Source organism: Charadrius vociferus, unplaced genomic scaffold (assembly GCF_000708025.1).
Source record: "Charadrius vociferus isolate BGI_N301 unplaced genomic scaffold, ASM70802v2 scaffold190, whole genome shotgun sequence".
NCBI classification, from domain to species: Eukaryota; Metazoa; Chordata; class Aves; order Charadriiformes; family Charadriidae; genus Charadrius; species Charadrius vociferus.
The window spans coordinates 6,042,792-6,065,185 of NW_009646608.1; the positions used below are offsets into that span (position 1 = coordinate 6,042,792).

General features: G+C 42.5%; 1 protein-coding gene across 1 annotated transcript in view; it reads left to right on the plus strand.

Moving 5' to 3' along the window:
- The window catches only part of AKAP13 (A kinase (PRKA) anchor protein 13), a 73,435-nt gene that overhangs the window by 12,496 nt on the left and 38,545 nt on the right, over positions 1–22,394 (plus strand). Inside the window, exons 3-6 of the mRNA XM_009887179.1 lie at positions 2,261–2,397; positions 9,007–9,350; positions 18,859–19,042; positions 20,317–20,425. Coding sequence (XP_009885481.1) covers positions 2,261–2,397; positions 9,007–9,350; positions 18,859–19,042; positions 20,317–20,425 — 774 coding nt within the window. The remainder of the gene's footprint in view (positions 1–2,260; positions 2,398–9,006; positions 9,351–18,858; positions 19,043–20,316; positions 20,426–22,394) is intronic.

Consider the following 22,394-nt stretch of genomic DNA (forward strand, 5'->3'; position numbering starts at 1 on the left):
CTGAAAAGGCTTGTAAGGATAGAGTCCTCAAATCTCAGAAGGTAACTCCAGAAACCATAGCTTCTCATTCTCTGTCAATGGTTTTGAAATGACGTGCCTGGAGGAGTGTGGCAGATACGTAGCTATCAGCCTGGGATTGCAGGGCTCAGCCCTCTCTTGGAGGACACGAGGCTTTGGAAAATACACGTAAAAGAATTGCTTGGAAATTTTCTTCCTGGGGCTTTTTAATATATAAATATATATTTTTTGCCTCTGTATTATGTGCAGAACTGTGTTGGCCATTGTATTTTTTGCCTCCGCCTCCACAGAGAGGAGCGGATAAGCCCAGCTGCGCTATCGCTCCAGCGAGCGGGGATGGACGCGTGATGGGAGTCACCGTCCCCTTGTCATGGCAGTGCTCCCACTGGGGCTCCCCGGGTCACGGCTGCGGGAGACGGAGCTCAGCGCTGCGCGGTGCCTCTGCAGTTTAAAGCAAAGAAAACAAACCCAATGAGCTAACTGAGAAAAGGAGGGAGGGAAGACCCCCCACAAACAACCACAAAGAAAGGAGAGGGGAGGGAAGAGAGGGTTTGGGATGTGTGGGTGTCCCCAGCACTCTGTTCCTCACCGTCCCTCCCCACCGCTTCATCTCCTCTTGTCCCTCGGAGGCTCCTGCGGAGCCTTTCGCTGCCTCCAGTGATTTATCATTGGGGCGAGGTATCAGTCCCTTGGCGCATCTGGATCGTCCCTGCTGATTTTCCACTGGAACGTGGCTCCAGCCCCTTTGTTTTTCAGTCTGGGCTGCGGACACGCTCTGCCGGCTGCCAGCTGGACAGACGGCACCCTGGCCCGCTCCCTCACGGCCTCTCCACCTCTTCTTCGCTTTTCTCTTCTTTCCCCCTGCTTCCCCCCCTCTTCTTCTTCTCTTTCCCCCTCCCTTCTCCCCCTCCCCGGTGGAAAAGCAGGTCAGATTTTCCAGCTTTACCGAAAGGGGAGCAGGACCAGGGAGCAGCCGCACCGCCTCCAATAAGTGCTTTTCCAATTCTCCGCCGTGTGGAAACTCCTCCTCAGGGTAATGGGGTTTCCGACTGGTTTCGGCTCTCCTGTGCCCGAAACAGGGGCAACCCCGCTGCCGTCAATAAATTAACATTATTTCCTCCGACAGCGGCTCGCTGCCATCGGCTGGGCTGTGGCTGGGGTGTTTGATAGCTGCTGTCAGGCACAGGTTAAGGATGGGGAAGGGAAAAAGGTGGTTTCGAGCTACCCAAACCTCTCGTCGTTGCCTGGATGTGTAAGGTTGACATAGCCGAGGATGGAGTTAGTCAGGCGTAATTTAAGAGCAGAACAACGTTTTAGTGCGTTGGCTCCTCTCCAGGGAGCTGAATGTGTTTTGTATCTGTTTAGTTAGAGCAGGTTGCAAAATAACACCTTTCTTCTCTAAAAAAATACTCATAAGCAGAAAATATTTTGAGCTGGGAGAAAAGAATGTTCAGTTATTGCCAAAATTTGCATTAATACCTTAGCCTGAAGGCTGAACAAACGGAGTGATATACAGGCGTTTTTTATGCAAATACACGTCTGTTAAGGTTTTTGGAAAGGAAGGGCTTTCTCAGTGGCTGTAGTCTGTTTCGCTGCTGCTGATCACCCCGATACAAACAGCTGGAAGCACTTTAGGAAAAAAAGATGCAATACACTTATATTTCAATGTCAGGAGTTACGAAAGCTGAGAATTTTTTAAAAACGCTTAATTTTTGAATCTTAAAAAAGTAAAGCTTGTCATGCAAGTCATACTAGTGCTTTTTCGGTGAAATATAGAAGGAGGAATGAAATAATCATCCCAATATGCATTAAAAGCACCTTGGGATTTAGGGGGAATTGATTCTTTAATTGAGAAAGAAAGCAAATATTGTCAAATTCTATTTCTACATTTATTAAATATGAATCTAATTTTGCAGTTGCTGCAATCGATGGGAAACATCCTGTTATCCTCAGTGGGAGGTACCTGATATATAGCATATTGATCATCACAAGCATATGTGACTTTTTAATGCAGAATTTCTGTTTGCACCATGCACTTCGATGATGCATTAAAAAGGAGTTTTAAACTCTTGAATAAATTCTTTGAAAATGGGCAGGCACAGTTTTGGGAGGTGAACGCAATTTATTAAGCTGTGTTTACTGTTGTTTTTAAATCCTCAAATTTACCGAGCGTACGTGAGTTGGATGTGTGGGTGCTGCAGAAAGCATCAGACCATAACTCTTTTCTGCTTTGCTCCTGTAGAATGTGAAAACTTCTTGGAGGATGGGCTGAATAGCGTCTGTGCCTCGTCACAGGGTGTCCTTAAAAGAGAGTCCGGGAGCGAGTCTGACCTCTTCCCCTTGCCTGGTGATGGGATGGAAGACCTTGTCTTTGGAAAGGTAGGAAAGCCTGGTTGGGTATGGATAAAAAAGCTCTAAGTCCTAATTCGATAAATGCGTACTGCAAATGCAGATCGTCCCGGTTTCACTGGTGAGTTAGAAACCTGGAAGCGATTATCCTGGAATGGAATAGATGGGAAGGATCTGGTCCTCTCTGCAGATGCAGCAACATGAGGGATGTATTTACTTGCAGCAGAATTCCAAAAACTGCGCAGCCCCCACTGTTAAAAAGCTGAAAGCGATTTTGACTGTCCAAAAGTAAATCAGGTGCTAGAGGACAGCTGAAAAGGTGGATTTTCTTGCAAGGTCATTAGGGATTGCGCAGATGGTATGAAAGCCATGTTTGACTAATGTAACAAAGAGCTTTTCTCCAGCAAACGATGACCTCTGCACTGACACCTTCAGAGTCATATACTGTAATTCTCAGAGGAACCAGTGTTTTTCTGTAGATTCAGTGTGACTCCCTGGATAGGAAGGAAACACTCACTCTAAATACTTAAGGCCAATTCCAATGAATAGTTTTGTTGCCTGGGCGACATAACTCTAATGCCTTTTTGCGTGCAAGTAGAAGGAAAATGTTTTCAGGTTTGCTTAAAATCAACAACACAAGTCATTACTAACCTTAGTCATCCCTGTGCCCTTTGTGTTGCTCACGGCTGAGAGGTGGAAGGAGGAGTGGGTGATACCTGCGATAGAGTCAGCCTCCTGGACGGAGCAGACCTCCCTTTAGCATCGGGATTTTCCTGTCTGCTTCAGAGCAGCCCGAATTTATTCGGAGAGTGATTAGGTTTTGCTTTTTAAGAATCATCTTGCTGGTAATTTATATTCTTCTTGCCCTAAGTCGATGATGAAAAAGCACCCAGAAAGAAGAGAGTGATGCAGAATGAAAGAGGACGTGACCGTTCCTTAGAGCAGCCATCGCTGCTGGTCTCAGCTCCGTGACCTCGCACGCTTAGGTTCAGCTCCAGCTTACCTGTCTGCGCAGGCATGGTTCCTGCTTTGAAAAACTAAACTTTTGGAGTAACGTTTCACACTTGCTTTCAGAGAAATATATTTAATGAAACAAAATTCTGTTTGCTTAAATCAAATCAGATGATGGTGACTATTTTCCAGCGGGACGGGAAACACCACAGCCCAGGCTAAGTGATCTCATGTGCTATAAATGAACAGTAAAGTCATCCTTAATGCATGTGGTAGGGCACAGAGCTCACCAGCCTCACCCTTTCCCATCTTACTCTCAAAGTGATGGGGGACCCTGGATTGTGAGAATACGAGGCTGTTTGGCAGAGCAGAAGACTGTCTTCGATTTTCTTGTGTAGAGTGGCACAAATTATGACAGCCGACTGCCATTTGAGCCTGATTTCATGCTTGTATGGGGATGCGGGAGAGAAGAGTGCTGTGGGAACACAGTAAATTTTGTATTGTACAGAATTTTAGCTTTTTCCCTTCTTATGTGGAAAGTTTCCTTCTCCAAATATGAGAAAATTAAAAAGAATAGGTAGCGCAATGTGGTAGGGATGGTGCAGGGAAGAAGAGGAGGTGGTGGGGAAAGCAGATCTTCAGTTGCCAGTGGGGAGTGGGCAGAGGGAGGAAATCATTTTCTTTGTAGAAAGGGAATTTCTTAATTTGGCAGCCTTTGCATTGTTCTCACTATGTGGTGGATTGCAGATTCCGTCTGCAAATGGGTTCAAAAGGTTCCTGAGTTGAGTTTAGGAAGTTATTCAAAGCTAATCTCAACCTTAGTCGCTTTTTTTTTGTCTCTGCTTTGCTGACTAACTCAATTCCTTGTCTCCTTTCTCAGAATTTATCTGAGTACCTTTTCTACAGTTAAACTTATTTCTAGAAGGACCAGAGACACTAGTTTAGTGTTGTGAGCTTGTTCCTTAACTCAATCTTTTCCTTTTTTTTTTTTTTAAAGACTGCGAAGCCCAGCTGGTAGCAATACAAGTTTTAAATATTTTTAATAACTGCTAAAATAAGTGCTAGATGTAATCTTTCTTCTGAAAAATATTATAAGATGCATGTCTTGATAGTAGTTGGTTAGTTATAAACCTATTAAATAGTACAATTTCCATATCAAACTGGGAAGAGAGATCATGTTTATGAAGAAAAAGAGGATCTCAAACCTTTCAGTGTCATGGTGATTATTGTTTTTACTTAGTCCCGTTCATGTTTCCCCGTTGTATGGAGCAAGAGTTGAACTTTCTTCTGTTAGAGTTGTTTTTTATTGTATATGTCACTCCTGTTAAAAGAAGATTGTTAAATTGCTCCTCTTTCTGCTAAGTTTTGAAAGATCAACCCATTGTCTGTCCAGGGTCTTTGGGCTGCTTCCATAGACATCACTTAAAATTCGTAGATTTTAAGCCCTCGTTCTATCGCGGGACGATGAAGAATTGTGGTCTGTGGGGTCACAAAATCTGCAGGTACCTTAAACTGTCCCTGATTTCCAGTGGATGCGCTCCTCGACATCTCCTGTGCTTGTCTCCTGGGTTTTATTTTTGCTCTGAAGGACGTGTGCTGAGCTGCGTAACGCGAGCTGCCGGGTTCAGAGAGCTTTAGCGCTAAAACCCGACTTGTTTTTTCAGACTTCAGAGGCTGTCGCTGAAATCCAGAAATCGCTTCCAACGGGAGGTCTAAGGCTTCAGCAAAATGTTTCATTTTTTTGCGTCAGCTCTTCATTCCCGTGTCCTCGTCATCCTGCTTTTCCGTCTCCGTCTCAGCCAGCCATCTGGGCAGGCTTTGCAACACCCTCCTCCTTGAATGATTAATGCTGCATAAGGTCATTTCTCACAATCATCTGGCAACGTCCTGGGGCGTAGCCCATACGCTTTGCTCATCTTAACTTTTAACCTGCCACCGAAATTTAGTGTTACTGGGAAGTTTTTTTAATGGACCTCTTGGGAGATGATTCAGACGAAAGGCCCTTGGGAAGTCAGGAACCCACAGATCATTGTCAAAGGAAGGGGCTGCAACTCGATCCCTTGAATTCTGTTTAATTTCTGCCTTTGTTTTGGTTGGCTCAAGGAAGTACACAAATACATAAATATTTTGCATTTGTTTTTTCAGAATTATTGTTTCTCTTAAAAAAAACCCAAACAAACACAAAAAAACCCAACAACCATGAAAAAAAAAAAAAACAAACCCAAAGGAATAAAAGTTTGAAGAGAGAGGCTTACACCAGGGGAAGACTCCTCCACTTCAAATAATAAAATTATGATAAATTATTAATAGTCATCCACTATTGAGCTTAATTTTAGGGAGCCTGGAGCTATAGGCAAGTCCAAATAAAGAAAATTACTCTACTAGGTTATATATCAAGCCAACCAAAGATGCTGACTCCTTTAGCATAATGGTATGTCAAATAAACTTTGGGATGCCAGGGGTTTTTTTAATCTTTTTATTTTTAAGTGCTGTAACACCTTTAACGTCTTTGTCACATGGCAGATCAGGGGACAGAGAAAGTTTGGCTCTCAGCACTTTGAGTGTTGTCGTCACGAAAATTATTGAAAGAACATTTTAGTTCCACTTATCAGGACCTCCTATGGATGGAGGGATTTAGTTGAAGAAGCTATCTTATACCCCCACCATCTTAGTATTTCTCTTCATGAAGTACACATGTTCTTTCTCAGAAAACTCACTTTTTATTCCTTTTTTCCTTTAGTAGCTTCTCACCAAGTATTGTTTCTGAGAGCAAAGGAAGTGCCCATTAACGCATGTCTGTAAAGGCTCTTTTCAGCCGTGAGTTTTATGGTCATAGTTAAGGATTCAATTCATTGAGGTGCAATGCAGCAAGCCTAACTTAAAGAAAATGAATATTTGTTTAATGTTTAATTTTTCCTGCAGGAAAAGAACACATTAGAGAACCATTTCTATTCTGCAAGCAGGGTATTTTCTCGCTCAAATAGGATTAAGGAGCAATGCATGTTTACTGGCACTTGGCCAGATAGCTAATTTTTTTGCAGAGGTGGCTACAATATAGGCGTTTCTTAGCTGTGTCAGCCACACTTGGCATTTTGCAGACAGGGTCCTGTTCTTTAGTATTAACTATTTTGCTTTGTTTGAAAAAAAAACCAAAAACATTTAAATGAAGGCAGAATATTTTTAGAGGAATAGGCATGGGCCACAAGTTCAAGGGAATTGTTTATTGTGTTCTGGAGTCAGTCAGTCTCATGGTCAAGGTAAAAGTTAAAATGGACCAAATATATTTCACTTTTTTCAAATTTCTCTTTGAACTGCATTTTACAATAGAAACCCTAAGTCTTCTCTGCTAGGGAAGCAGGTTTTGTTCTGCATTTTAAACTGGAGCAGTATTCTCATCTGGGAAATAAAAATTCCTCTTTTTACTCTTAATTCCTCCCTATATAATTTGATGTTCTGCATTATTGTTGTTAGATTTGCATCCAAATTTAATGTTTCCAAACTGTCCTGTCCTTCCACTGCACAGCTGGCGGGTAGTCCTCTCTCCTCCTGCTGTGCTGCCCGAATGTCTAACAGTATTTTCCTGTGTCTCAGAAAAGCGAAGCAGACGGTTTCCTCTACTGAAGGAGTATTATCCACATAATGACTACTTAATTTGTCTGGATTTAAGCAATTCAGTAAACTCGCATCATGACTCACACAAATATCAGATTATCTTGAATAATGCCAAATGTCATCAAAACCTTCACCAGGCATCCATTTCAGTTCTCTCTGAAGTGAGAGTGTTTTAACCCACACTTCCTATTTAAGTACGTGCCAAATCCGATACTTTACATTTACAGTATTAGTTTACTCTTAAAGTATTTACACAAATTCAACATTAATATTTGATATTCCTTACCATGAAATGAATGCTTTTGGAGTGATATATTTTTAGTGTGTTTTTAATATTTTGTGTTTAAAAGGTATATTGTACTTTGGTGTTGTACCGTCGATGCCGTCTTTTTTTTTTTTTCCTCTCTTCTTTCTTTGATGGATGGGAGAGGGAAAATAGTGTGACAGCATTTACTTAAACCACCATAGGAACATTATTGTGTACCTGTTAAACCGAAATCAGAATAAAAAATAGCCAAACCTGAAACAGGGCTTCCCTATAAATAGTGAGATATTTGATTAGAATACTTTTTGAACATCTCAGTTGCCTTTTATTCAGTTCAGCAAGAAGCTTTTAGCTTATAATGTGTGCCTGTCAAAAAAAAAAAAAAAAAAGCACAGAAAAACAGAAGTGTCCGGAGCATTTATCTCTGCTGGGCTTGGAACGCAGTCAGGGCGGTGGGATCCGAGGTGAGGACTGCCGCGGGGCAGCACCGCTCCCGTTCCCCCTGCCCCGGGTGCCTTTCCATGCCCACCTCTCGCTTCTGCCAACGGGAGTTCGTAGCCCGTTGTCTTCTGCCAAATGAGAGCTGACAGCCTGCAGCTCCTTGAGCGCTCAGCTTCTGCTGAGACCCACCGAGCCTGCTATTTGAAGGCAATTAACCGCTGTGGCTTTGCTGAATAGTCTATTATATACGATCTGACAGATCGTTCTGCCTGTTGTTATTTTAAATGGTACAGCGCAGGGCTCCGCAGGAGAATAAACTGAAACTTCCCACGTCAGTCTCTCCGGGCAAACACCGTTTCAGACTGAAGGTGATGTCAGAGAGATGGTCGTGTCTTTTTTTGTGCTACCCATGGGGAACGCAGAATGTGCACAGGCTCTTCTCGGGCCGTACGGTCAGCATGTGGCCTTTGGCCAAAGAGAACCAGTTTGGCTTCCAATTACTGCTTTTGGAGCAAACTAAACCAAAAAATTGCAGTGTGACTCGAGATCTTTAATACAGGGTGGCTGATCCCATGGAACGATGTTTTTCAATTAGGGTTGGATTTGAGAAATGCTGCAGACCCTGGCACTAACTTTCTGCTTAATGGAAAGTAGTGGGGGACGGGGATTTAGGCTTTTATTTTTTCCGTCTGTTTTCTACTACTGAATAGTTGTTCCTTTTGTGCTGTGTGATGCAGTGGAATAGTATGTTGCCCTTGAGCTCTCATGGCCGAGAGCTACAAACCCATCCCAGGTTCCACAGGAGAGGCTGGAGGTTGTCGTCAAGAGTCGTGATGACCCAGTTCCCCATTAATTGATCTCTCTAAACTTTTGGTAGTTTTATGGCACCTTCATTGATAACAGGTTCAGCCAGAAATGGTGAGAGGAGCGGGATTTGCTGTGCGGGATGAAATGTGGAACTGGAGAGAGGAAGGCAGGCAGAGGACCTGAGCTGGGAGCCCAGGGTTATGGCAACCAGGGACTTGTGGGATGGAGGAGATTGCTCTGTAGAGCATTTCAGCCTCTTATGAAACCAGAGCAAAAAAGTCTTACTTCTGTGATGGTTAATTTGCCTCATGCTATCAACTGCGAAATCTCTCAGCTCATGTGAAATATAAAATATTTGCATTTATTTAAAATGTTAAATATACTCACTTCATTGGAAGTGTTCAAGGCCAGGCTGGATGGGGCTTTGAGCAACCCGATCCAGGGAGCGATGTCCCTGCCCATGGCAGGGGGGTTGGACTACATGATCTTTAAAGGTCCTGTCCAACCCAAACCAGTCTGTGATTCTACTTTAATATATTTTTAATTTTTCTTATCCGCAGCAGCCTGAAGAGGAGCAGTCTGCATGCGATGTCACCAGCTCCAGTTCCTCTGCAGATGACACCATGTCCCTGGAGAGGAACTCATCCCTGGGCAGCGACACATCCCTTCCCTTCCCACCGACGGTGAACTTCGTCCAGCCCAAGGACAGGCACAGCCTGGATGGCAGCTGCACCAACATGGTGGCCACAGAGGGAGGAGAGAAGGAAGAGGAGCTGGACAGTATCACAGATGTTCCCACTCATTCCTCTGTCTTACGGAACTCCATGCGGCCACTGTCACCTTTCCGTCGACACAGTTGGGGGCCGGGGAAGAACGCCACCAATGAAGCAGAAATAAATCAGAGGAGGTGAGTAGAAAGCTGCTTTGATTTACTTTGCACCCACTCACGCATATTTATCTAAGCTTTAGAGTGAGCATGATAAAACAGGAAAACGAGGATGTCACTTCTGATTTTCTTTGTCACTCAAAGGGATGAAGACAATCTTCTAATGTATGTATGTATGTTTGTTTCTTTTTTAAATTAACTTTCAGGATTAAGGTACTTAATACCTACAATATGCTTGAGCTTTCCAGAGCAAATGGAATTACCTTGGTACGAGTCTTCCATTTGAACTGTCACCACCCCCTTCTATACGAAGAGCTTTGTTAAAGGAATTATTGGAGGGTTAAATCTCTTTGACCACAAAATAAACACAACCATTATTGTTCTGATTGTTTTAAGAGATAGCACCGGCATCAGGGTTTTAACAAAAGGTGTAGAGGCTCCTCGTAGTGCAGAGATGGGTAGCCCTTGTTTCACGGAATTGGTTCCACCTCAGTCTCTCACGGACAGTAAGTCCTGCCTAACTCATCACAGATGTCCCCAGTGGTGCCCAGGAAGATTCAAAAGGGACGTTTTCCCATTTGTTCATTCAGAAGGTACAAGAGGGAGAGGTGTAACAGCCACGTGAGTGTGCAGATGCTGGTGCCAAATGGCTGGGGGAAGAAAAGGTGCTCAGCCCCCCATCTCAGTGGGGAAAACGATGAAGTAAAGGAAGACGCACACCAATAAAGTAGTTGGCGTAAGGTTCCCCGCCATGCTCTGCACCATTCAGCATCTGGCCTGCCAGAAGCTTGGGGTCAAACCCTGCATGTTCTGAAACCAGTGGAGCTTTGGCTGGTGTTTTGAATGCATTTTAATACTTTCCGAGCAGGCACGGCCAGTTGTTTTAGCAGGGTCGGGGGCCGTATCCTTCCGTCCCTCCGGAGTAGACCTGCAGCTTGCAGAGGCTGCAAGCCCAGGCGTGCAGCGCAGCGCTGCTCTCCAGGCTGCCTGCTGCCATCTTCATGGCCACAGGTCTACTTTTCAGGTAAATGGAACCGCTGCATTTGGTGATGCCATTAAATTAAAACTGGCCACTCACAATGAGTTCCTGGTAAATAGTTACCGACCCATTTGGATAATCCAGTGAGAGGCAGCAGCCTCCCATCAGAAACGTGTGCATCCTTTACGCATTAGAAGCTGTGGGTATAAAGGAATATCATAGACCCTTCAATGCTGAAAACATTCAGGACCCTCTAAGAAACACAGGGGGAAAGATTTTTTTTATTGTTGTTGTTGTTGTTTACCACTGCCTCCTTTTTTTTGCCTTCATTCCTGGTCCCCAGGTAATGTTTAAATAAATTAAGTAATACCTATCTTTTTAAAGCTACAAAAGTGTCAGCATGAGGTATACATGCAAGTTTATGACAGAATGAGTCCATAAGCTCATAAACTCATTGGGAGAGATTTATTTTTAAGTGTAGGACTTGTTATGTACAGATTTCTGAGGGTAATAACCTGCATAGCTGGCAATTACTGCTAACACTTAACAGATGGGGTTAAATTCTCCTGCATCAGACTTTGGAGGCTGTTTCTGATATGGGAAAATACATTCATTGTAAACGTAAGAAAATTTGAGTTAAAGGAACAGTAATTATTCTCATATGTTCTTAGATACAGCTGCCGCTACATAAGGATAGCCGTCACATGGATTAATTAAAAAAGAAAAGCTGTGTGGGTCTCTGCTGCTGATTTGGTTCCTGTTTGTCTTTATCTTTCTGTTACAAAGGAATTTGGATTATTTGTTTTTTGTGGGGTTTTTTTTTTTTTGCTTTCTTCTTTTCACACGTGGCTGTTGTGATGTTGAGATTCTGGTTGCTTAGTGAGCAACAACAAATACTGAGGAAGTGAACCCAAACAAGTGACTTTCATATAAATCAGTTAAATTCGGGGTTTTCGCTTATTCATTTATTTCACGTGCAGTAGATAGTTTTCCATTTAAAGGAGAAAAGCCCTTATTGTAACTTGACTTTTGCAAACCTTTGAAGTGAAGTAACGCGGAGCTCAAGCCTTAGCTAAGGTTTGTCTTGCTGATGGGCAGGACCGGTGCTGCTCCCACCGCCTGCCACCCCTTGACCATGCTCCCTCTCCTCCTCTGAGCACCCGTGGCACTTCTTTGCTCCATAGGTGAGCAGGATGCGCTCACTAAATGAGCAGAAAATGAACCAAATAAAATGTAATTGCCACCAAAACCAACCCAAGGATTAGAACTGGGAAGAGGAATGGGGTGACCAGCTCCACGGTCAGCTGAGCTGTAAGAGGTGCCTTCGGTCCCAGCAAAGGGGTCGTAGCCTGGTCCAGCCCCCATCCACACCAAAAACGGTCTTTCCCCTCGTGGCAAAGGTAGCTAAGTCAAGCTTAAATAGAGCTGCTGATACAGGACCCACAGAGCCTATGGGGAAAAAAATAATCAGCCTTTTGTAGGATTTGGTCTTTTCCAGTGTTACATGTTTTCTGTTTGTAAGAGGGATGAGCATAAAAGTTTGTTCGCAGAAAAGATCAGAAAAAAATGTAATCATCTTAAATTAAATGTGAAAACATGTTCGGTTCCCCTCCGCTTCCCCTCTCTCCTCAAATGCACTTCATGGATAATCCTCATGTCTACATTTTGCTATTAAAAATACAAAGAAAACTAACAATGCTGCCACAAAAGGATGTTCATCCTTCAGTTAATTCCTGACATTCATAGTGGATTTGAAATGCCTGTCTTTCAACAATGATGCAGTGTTTTTAATGTTTGGTTCCAAGGAAAGAAACGCCAGAATTTTTCACAAAACCAGAGCTGGTGTGAATCACGGTTGCTAACAGCATTTGTCAAATAGTTTGTCCTTATCTAAACTTTTAACTGACCTGGCTTTGGCAGCAAAGTTGCAATGTGGTCAACACCCGTGAAACCTTCTTTCTGTACAAAAAAAACCCAAAACCACACAACCAAAACCCAGATTTATTTCTAAAAGAGAGAGGAGGAAAACAGAGACTCTTTACTACCTTTAGTATTTAATTTTGTGTTTTCCCTGTACGTCCATTCCCTCTGTTGTTGGTGTGTTGGGGATATTATTCCTTCAGCTGCCATTTGTTCATTTTTTTCCATTCAAGCTGCTGACCACTCTCCATGATTCATTTTCAGTTCAATGCGTGTTCTGGGGGATGGTATAAAGAAGCCTCCCATTCATAGGAGAAGGTACAAAGCCAACTAACGTGACTAACTGTTTTGCGTTTGAATGTCTACTAACTCCATACTGTCATGTTAGTAAACCTGTAGTGCCTCTGGAAGCGTTGGCGTTAGAGCTCTGCATCCCGCTTGGCTGCTTTCCCTCTCCAGTCTGACCCAGGGCAGTTCTTCTGACTCATAGAGCACTTGCTTAAGCCATTTTCTCCAGGACGATCTGTTAATAACTTGGAGAAATCTCGGTTATCATTTTGTTGGCCTTTGCCATGTGTGGAAGATTTGGAGTTGTATTAAAATAATTGTTTACCTGTGAGGATGTGCGTAATTTGGATTTAAAGCGCATCAGAGACTCCTGCCAAGATTTGCAAGAGGGACACCTGGGGAGGGGATGCATCAGACACGATCTCAGAGTTGGAGACTGCTCTGCAGATCTGCAGCTGGTTGAATTAAATGCCTTTAATTTTGCTCTTTTGTTGCTTTTTAAAACCATCTTCCTGAAAGATAGAAAATAAGGTGTGTTTTTTTTATTTACTTCCATGTGCTTTTTTCTTCTGTATAGCAAACTTTCAGTTCCTCATCCATCATGCAGATACACATTTTCATTCACATAATCTTTGCATTGTCTATTAACATATAAAATAGGACACTTAATTTTTGACACAGCAGATGTGGACTGTCCACGCTTACACATTTTTAGGCTAAAAAAAAGAGAAGTTTAACCTCTCCCCTTCGGTGGTTCAACCTCTTCTCATCTCCCACAGCCTGCTATCTCTCCTCCAGCAGCAGGTTAACTCAGGATTTTGCTTCCCTTGAAACGGATCGGGTTATGTGTGTTTGTGAGTAAACAAACTACCATATTTCCGCATATGAAAAACTGTTACCATATATTATTACCAAAAAAATCACCATGCCTTACCGTGCATCAGCATAAATGAAACCATATAAGCAGTGCTGTACAGTTCAGAAGTGGGTTCTTAAGAATTTTTTTTTTTAAAAAAAGGCACATTTTTACTTCTATGAAGCCACTTTATTTGCATCACTCTGCTCTGGAGGAAGAAGTGCAGCGCTCATCTTCTCAGCTCATGCAAATGAACATCTTTTTACCAGTTGGCTGTTAAGGCTCCTCTGTAGGAGCTGTGTTACTGTTCAGAGTATTTGGAGTCACAATGTCCTGAAGCACTGAGCTTACACATAGAATAAAGAAAATGTCTCAAATAGCCAACCTAAAATACCCGGTCATATCTGAAATGTGTGCTAATTCTTTCATAAGCAGTCTCTTTATTTTTTTTGTCTGGTTTCCCAACCATTTTGGTATCATCTTCTCTAATTCCAGTTGCAGAGCAACAGCCTGAAACCAATTCCAACAGGTTATTCTGTCCCACAAGGCTGATATATATCATAGCTCATCCCCCCTCCCCACATCATCTTCTGTAAAGGGGTTTTGCATGCTCTGCATTGATCTTCTTCGGTTTTTATGGTGTTGCCAACAGATTGTGGGTGGCTCCCCAGCAGGACTGTAATTCTGTAAGACTGCTTTCCACAGCCCTTGCCAAAAGGTCTTTTTCATTCTCTGAGACCTTCCACCACTTCCAGGCTTCCTCCTGCAGAGGGCTGGAGCACCTCTCCTGTGAGGAGAGGCTGAGAGAGTTGAGGCTCTTCAGCCTGGAGAAGAGAAGGCTCCGGGGAGATTCGGGGCCTACAGGAGAGCTGGGGAAGGACTTTTTACTAGGTCACGTAGTGACAGGAGGAGCGGTAATGGTTATAAACTGGAAGAGGGCAGGTTTAGATCAAACATTAGGAAGAAGTTTTTCACTTTGAGGGTGGTGAGGCACTGGAACAGGTTGCCCAGAGAGGTTGTTGAGGCCCCATCCCTGGAGGTGTTGAAGGCCAGGCTGGAGGTGGCCTTGGGCAACCTGGTCTGGTGGGAGGTGTCCCTGCTCATGGCAGGGGGGTTGGAACTCGATGATCTTCAAGGTCCTTTCCAACCTAAACCATTCTGTGACCCTATGATTCTATGATTCCCTGCAGTTATAGCATTTGGAATTGCCACTGTACCATGGCAATGATCAGGAACAGAGGCATCTTTTAAAGTGCACTATCTAGTGTAAATGTTGCCTCATTTCTTTAATGAGGAAAATCCTCTCTCCTTCAATTGCAAAGTGACCACACGAATTACTGACTTTCGCAAACAGATCAACATAAGCATAGCTCCAAGGGTCCACCATGCCCAGTAGTCTTGGGGCCACGAGCAGGTGGCTGGGGCAAGCAGGGAGGGGGGAAGCATGTATGATGCCTTCCTTGGGATACTTTTTCAACCTCCATCTACTTTCCACCAGGCGGGTTTTACTGCCCTGTGGGAGGGCTGAAACCAAGCCTGAGAGTGCAGACTGAGACGTATGATAGAGATGGGTTTCCTGTGGCCAGGACTTGATTCTTTTATTCTCAAGCAAGCACTGAGTCCCCCCATCCCTCACTAATACTTATATCTGCCCCCATGGTCTAGTTGGATGATAATGATGAAGTACTTGGAATTACTGGCATGTTATGGGAAGGTATGTCTTCATGAAGAATGCTTATGGTATTGTGCTGAGAGCTACTGGTGAAGCACACCTGGAGCTTTGACGTGCAAAGCACAGGTACTTGAGGTGTATCCTCACCCAGTTAACATCTTTAATAAAACAGGTAGCAATTATCTTGTACTCCACCACTGAACACCAACCGTCAAACCCTTCCTGAATGTTTGTTCCTGTGTTGTACTGTGTGTGGAAACTATACAAGGACTTGGCATGAGATGGTGCAGACAGTGCCTTTAAACCTTCCTCTGTGCCCTCTGAGGCTTTTGGCACTCACAAATCCTGGCCCAGGGATGCTTAAATTTGTTCTGCCTTTTTGTAGGTTCCTGGCCTGGAGCAAAGCGTGCTCTGGCTGTCTCCTCTCCTTGCATGGATCGCAGGCCAGGGGCTGGGAGCAGGACTTGTGCAGTGCTGCTCTGGGAGATCTGTGCTGATGCAAAATTCCTTTCAGACGACATATGTTTCCTGGACAGCTTTCCCAGGATTTAGGGAACATTTATATGTCATAGCTGACAAGAAGCTTGATTTCTCTGTGTCTGCAAAACCTGCAATTGGGCCATGAGCTGACAGAGAAAAAATAACAAAAGCAGTATTTAAAATAACAACCAAAATATTTGCATTCTGTATTTGCATTTCTTACATCTTTCCTGATGCAAATTGGGAGTCTTTTGGGGTATGGGAGCTGAAAGGTTTTCTAGTCAAAGTACTGTTTGAAGGACTCTTGATTTAATCCCAAGTTAACAGTAAGATGAGCCTGGTTTTTGATTTTGTATGGAGGGGACTTAAAACTTTTTAAAACTTTTAAAACTTGTATGGAGGGGACTTAAAAGCTTAAATATCTGTAAGGGATTCTTTTTCTCATTTGAGGATGAGGTACCAGAAAAGTACTAATCATTACTAACACAATGGCTGTGTGTGATTATTTACGCAAAATTGGCTTTGGTGTGTTTCGGCCTCGTTTTCCCAAATAGCTTCTCTCCCCACAAGGAGCAGTTTCTCCAGTACATTATATCCTCGCTGATGGGATCGGTTTGGGGGAAGCATGGGCTGTCCTGCTACCCGTTCAGTGGTAACCTCGCTCACTTGCGGCACTCTGGTGTGTTCTGGCAGCCAGAAATGTATAGTATCTACTGCATTATTTCTGAGTTTGTTGTTTTGGGGTTTTTTTAGGACATGCAAGAGTGAGAGTCTTTTAACATTCCCCTGTTCCCATAACCAATAATCACAGCCCTTTTCCTTTCTTTACCTCTTTTGATGTTCCTAGTTTGAGCTGGTGTCCCTCGGGCGTACAGTTCATTCCGATGGGTCCTGACTTTACTTGTAGAAGGTACGGTATAAATAAGTGTGCAGCAGCAACAAAGGAGCACTGCAAACACCCTGTCGTCAGCTTTTCGTCTATCGCCTTTTCCGCTGCTGCTCTGGCTGAAGCTTGCACGTGTTTGTTTGCTTCGTCTGCTTTTTCAGCAATTAGTCTTGGGAATGGATCTTCTGCACCAGGGTGCAGGTGAAGGTGGTGGCTGCTTTTCGTTGGTCTTGAGCATTATAGAAGCTGCACTGTTGGTTTGAGCTGCTCTATTCTGTGATGATTTTAAGACGTGTGTTTTCCGCAGCAATGATCATAATGATAATTGTGACAGCCAAAGAATCAAAACAAGAGTTCATGTGATTCAGCGCTGCTTTGTTCTGGACGGATCTCGTAAAGGACTTAAGTTTATACAGACTTGCTCTTCGTAAATTGAAAGATTTGGGTTGTCTTTTCAAAGAGGCTAATCATGTGAAACTTTCCATGAAATACCAATCTAATAGCCATGGATTAAAATTTCCCAGGCACTTAAGGCTTGCATCTTCTGTAGAAGGTCCCAGAGTTGGGATTGATGCTTGCAGGTCAGATCTTCACCTGATACTGCCTGGAAGCCAATCTCTCAGATTTTATAAGTTCATAGCTTTCTTATGTCAGTTTGCAGGTTGTGGGTAGAGCTATTAAACTGTTTTTCTGATCACTAGTTATTGAGAAAGGAGTTAATCTGTCCTTCCTGTTAACAGATTTAATTACATTTGATCTATATACCCTGACCAACAAATTACAGAACAGTATCACCCACTGATGACTATTTCATGGGCTAAAATTTGCATTTTGAGCTGTTTGTGTCACTACAAACTACGTGGGTTTTTTTCCTGTACTATGTAACATCATTGTTATCACCTTAGGATGCAAGAAAAAAATGTTCTTCTGCCCTAAATAATCGGCTGAAATGGGACTCATTTCTCTTTGCAGGTGTTTTAGAATAAACTCTATAATGCCTGCTATTGATATACGTTGTTGAGTCAAAGTCTTCCTAAAGCAGATTAAATTGTAAATGCCTCAACCAGTCTTCTTTATTATTAACTACCATGAAAAAAGTCTTAAAAAATTTACTAAATCTTCTTATTTAAGGTCTATTGCAATTTTTACTTTGAAGGTACATATTTATCACTCATTTAATGCTTCTAAAGGAATGCAGAACATTAATCACTGCTATGCAAGTCTACCTGAATTTAAAGCTCCTCTGGTTGTTTAAATAATCTGTACAATCTATAGTGTGTTCTCCTTTTCATTTGCTTATATGTCAGCTTGTTGGCCACTTAGATGTCACGATTACCATCAAGTTGGGATATATATCTGGGGTAGACCTTGCTTCAAGCTAGCAGGACCTTGTGTTCATAAAATCATATATTAGGCACGGAGTTGTGCTAGTGTACCAGGAGGTGAATCTGTAAAACTTGCACATTACCCACACTGGCATTGCAGTGGGTCTATCGATGCTAGCGTATAAGGAACAGGAGGGTCAGAAGCAGAATATCGGGGCCAAGAAAGATGAGATGGAAGTAGTCACATGTGAAAGAGGGATTGTTTTGTGTAGGTGAGAACCTCTGCAGAGGTTGGCCAAAGCTTTTATTACTACCAATTCTGCAAGCAAAACTTTGGTATTTTGTTTAGCTTTGAGTGATTATGTCTGGCTCCATAGGACAGACATAGTTTCATCAGCAAATGATAAAATAGGGTTGATTGGCTGATGAAGACAACATTTATTTAATAAAATCATTAAAAAAAAAAAAACAACAACCAAACAAAAAAAGCCAAACAGAGAGAAGAGGAAAAAAAGCAACCAGCTTTGGTAGAAAGAAGGACATTATCAGTGCTGAAGCTTTGTGCAGTGGCAAGTGCTGAATAGGTTCAGAGGATGTCTCTGCAGAGATGAACATTACATGCAGCCCAGAGCTGATTTTGCAGCTGCTGGGAGTGGTGGTGGTCCACGACAGGCAGCACTGAGCTATACCAGGTAGTTTAATCTAGGTGGCTTTATTCCCAGGGATAACCTAATAAAAAGCTAGCAAAGAGAATATACGTAAATACCAAAATCTTCAGAAGAGGTGTTTCTAGATTTTCTTGTACACCATTCAAGAGGGAGGGGGGGAAAAAAAAAAAAAAAGTAGGAAAGCCCATTCCATTGACCAAGCTGGTCGTTCTCAAGCAACTACTGTGTCTCATTAGAGGCACAAAGATGCTGCTGTATTAGTTATGAAATAGAAATCCCTCCACTGCTACCTGCACTTGGTTGTTGACAAGTAAGATGCTGAGGAATAACGTCAGCGTTTCCCTGCACAGTTCAGTTAGTGAATGCATTGTGTTTTACACTCGAAGGTGCTATGTGCTGAAAGACACCAGTCCCTAAGAGTTTGTCAGGATCTAACCTCCATGGTTTCTCTTCAGTTACAGCCTAGAAGGTCTTGCTGGAGACTCTGGTGAGAACAAGAAGCCCTCTACAAACTTGGAGGCTTCTTCTCTGAGCTCCAAAGACCTCAGACGGAGTCCGCTTGCCAGCAATCAGTGCGGGTCCCTGGTCTTGCTGTCTGAAGAACTTGAGCAAGGGGAAATCCGAAACTACAATCACCAGGTAAAGCTGTCCAACTATTGTCAGATTTCTAGAAAACACTGTATCAATGTTGTGAAGTCATTCTCCCACGACGGAGTTTCACTGTGAAGGCTTCCACCCTGTATGTGTAATATTAAAGCCTTCCATCTTTAACACAGAGGAATTTCCCCTGTCTCTTCAGTTGCTATTTGTTTTTTCGGGACAATGTGGTCGATGGGTGAAGTCTTAGGGTGAAGAGCAAGAAATTTCCCAGTTTTCTTCTTCTAATTGAGTAATTATTGCATGAGTAATTATGGAAAAGTTGTTAACTTTTTAGCATGGATATAGTGATACTATCAGTCACATGTGTTGTGAGGCTTTCACAATTAAAGCTTATGCTGCCTTTTGCAGACCTGAAATGCGCACAAGTACCAAGTAGTAATTTATCTGTTAGTTTTCAGGTTATTTTCTTATCATGGGAGGAAAATAAAGATACTGTTTTTCTTTCATAGCTGTAACCAGAATCAAAAGGCTCATTATTATAAGCAACAGTTTGGCAAAATGTTAATTGAATATTAAAAAAATTTAGAGCAATCTCTCTAGAGCAGAAGTCTGTGATAGCTATTAAGGACAGATGGGCCACAGTATTATGAGTTTCTGCTTATTTTTATTAAAGAAGCAATTATAGTCTTAAATACTATAAATACCCTGGGTTTCTGAGTTTGAAGTTTCAGCCGTAGTATTTTCTGGGTTTATGCCAGAATCATTAGCCAGCCAGTCTGTTTACCTCCTCGAGTCATTGACGTACATCAAGGCAGTAAATGGGTCTTACAAGATCTGGCCTGTAAGAGCTGTTATGTCACGACTCTCATGTCTGAGGAATGGTGTTTTTGGGGAACGCAATGTTAGGCATCGGATTTTTTTACCGTGTGGAACCAGAGTCTAGTCATGCTCAGGAGTTGGAATCACAGCAGTAATTTTAGCGGCCATCAGACAGTTAAAAAATATCCATCTTGTAATATCTTGCAAGAAAATCAAGCAGCCAGAGTCTCTCTGTTGTCTTACACTTAAATAGCAAAACAAAATGTTGCATTTCACCTGTGCAACACTAATTGCATTTCACCTGTGCAACACTAATTGCATTTGTCATGGTCCTTGCATTTCTCACCTATTACTTTATACCGGGATTATTTCAATTATCTGTTGTTTGAAAATGAGAATTTCAGTAAACATGAGCACTGAACTGTAGTCTGTAGTTGGGATGGTGCTGTCGTGCTTGTCATATTTACTGAGCGTGGTTATTTTCTGTTCTGCAGATGCATCAAACGTCGCAGCCGCAAGGATTTAATTTCTGTTCTTCCGCTGTTTCATCTACACTGACCAAATCTATGTCTCTAATGTCAATTAGTAAACCAGTGCTGGACAGTGAGTAACGCAATTTTCCCTTATCCTTATCCATTCTGTCATCTGTATTATTAAGTATATCCCGCTACCTTCCCAAGGCAGAATTTGCTCGTACCTGCTCTTGCTTTCCTATATTATGTGAAATATATGTTTCACTGCTTCACTGGGATTGTGGGTCGCAAGGGAGAACCCATTCAGTTTAGATCCATATTTTGTTCTTCCCAGCGTATCCTTCATATTTCCAGTTCTGTTGGGTTTCTTTTGTTTGTTTTTCCTTAATTAGATTACTGGTACAAAACCTCTGATGTATTGAGTTTGTTATTTAAAAACGAAAAAAGTTTGAATTTGGCATCCTTTCAGGATTTCTTCCTTTGTCGAGGTAAATCCCACTTGAGATCTTATTTTCCTACTTCTGGAATTTTTTGGAAGTTTATATGTGAAAACTTGAGAATCCATGGCTTTGTTTCATTGGGGAATTTTGTTGCTATTTATTTTGACTTAAATGTTTTGGGGCAGTTGGGTGTAATTTATTGCATCTCATTCCTGAATAAAATAATAGAAGATGATTAGGTGAAAATTTTCAGTTTAGCTTAATTGAAGCGATAACAAGCACTTAATTTTGCAACTTGAGTGAATTGATTCTTTCAGCTGAAAAAGTCTTTCAAAAGGCTGCAGCTGGATGTGCTTAGGAAGGGCCATGTTACACGTGTTTTCGTTTTATTAATTGCCAGCCAGAAACAGTATTGACATTTTAGATCACATCTTGTCAATCAGTGATGGTCTCTGATCTTTTCCTCTTTATTAACATGTTTCTTCCTTGCAAAGCTGAGCAAGGGAAAGGTGCTTTTAAGAAAGGCTTTTTATTCAAGTAGGAGGCTTGCTGGAGGAAGCTCACAGAGGTTATGCTTTGTAGTAGATGTTTCTTAATACTTTGCCATCATTCTTCCATGATTAATAAGCATGTGGCCTAACGTGTGTGTCCCCCAGCAACGGTAACCAAAACACTGTCAGATCTGTCCCATGAAGAGACCGGCTCTTGCTTTCTGTAATGGCGCACCCTCTTTCCTCCTTGGGCTCAAGGCCTTCTTTTTTTTTTTTTTTTTTTTTAAGCAACCATTTTATTGGCATTGGATCCAGTTGCTAACCAAACACCATAAATAACTCAGCTAGCTCCCAGAAAACATGCTCTTGGTGGCTGAGAGAGCCTGGCCAGCTGAGGCTCGTCTCCCTCTCCCTTGAGAGTTTCCTTCAGGCCCATGGCAGGGGGCTACAACAGCAGAGGATTTGTGCCTACATCTTGGAATCAGACAACTTGCCACCTTCCTGCTCTTCTCTGTCTTATGACCCACGTCAAAAATGCCACCAAGGCCTGAGCTTGTGGTGGACAGGTTTGATTATCCCATCTTCTTCTAGAGTCGGCCTAGCCACAATGGTCTCGTTGAGACAGAAGAGAAGGTGTAGCAAGCTTTCCAGAGGGGCTGTGGAAGAAATAGCAGGGTTAGTCCGCTTTGAGGCGGATGTCTGTGCGTTTTGGACACTGAAGTTAAGAATTACTAACGCTCCTGTGAGCTTTATTTTCTCAGTACTTAATTTGCAACAGCTCAGAAGGGCCTCATTTTTATAGGAAGGTGGTTTCTGAAAATTAATGCATTTGAGGCAGTTGATGTGAGCATCCAAAAGGATGACTCACCTTGAAAATTTAGGTCATGGATTCTCTTCCCAACTCTGACACTCCTGACTTTGGAAACTTCAGTAAATCACTTCATTCTTCCTCAGTCACTTTGAAAGAGAAATAGTGTTACTTGAGCTGTGACCGTAAGTCCATGTGAAGCATCTTAGTGCCTTTTACAAGAAGGTCTTGGTGTATAAACTCCCTTGTATCACCTAGGTTTGATGTTGATGTTATTGCAGCAGAATACTGCAGAGTTATGCAAGCATAAATCCTTGATTTCATGGAGGTGAATTCTAGGAAGAATTTATTTCTTCATTA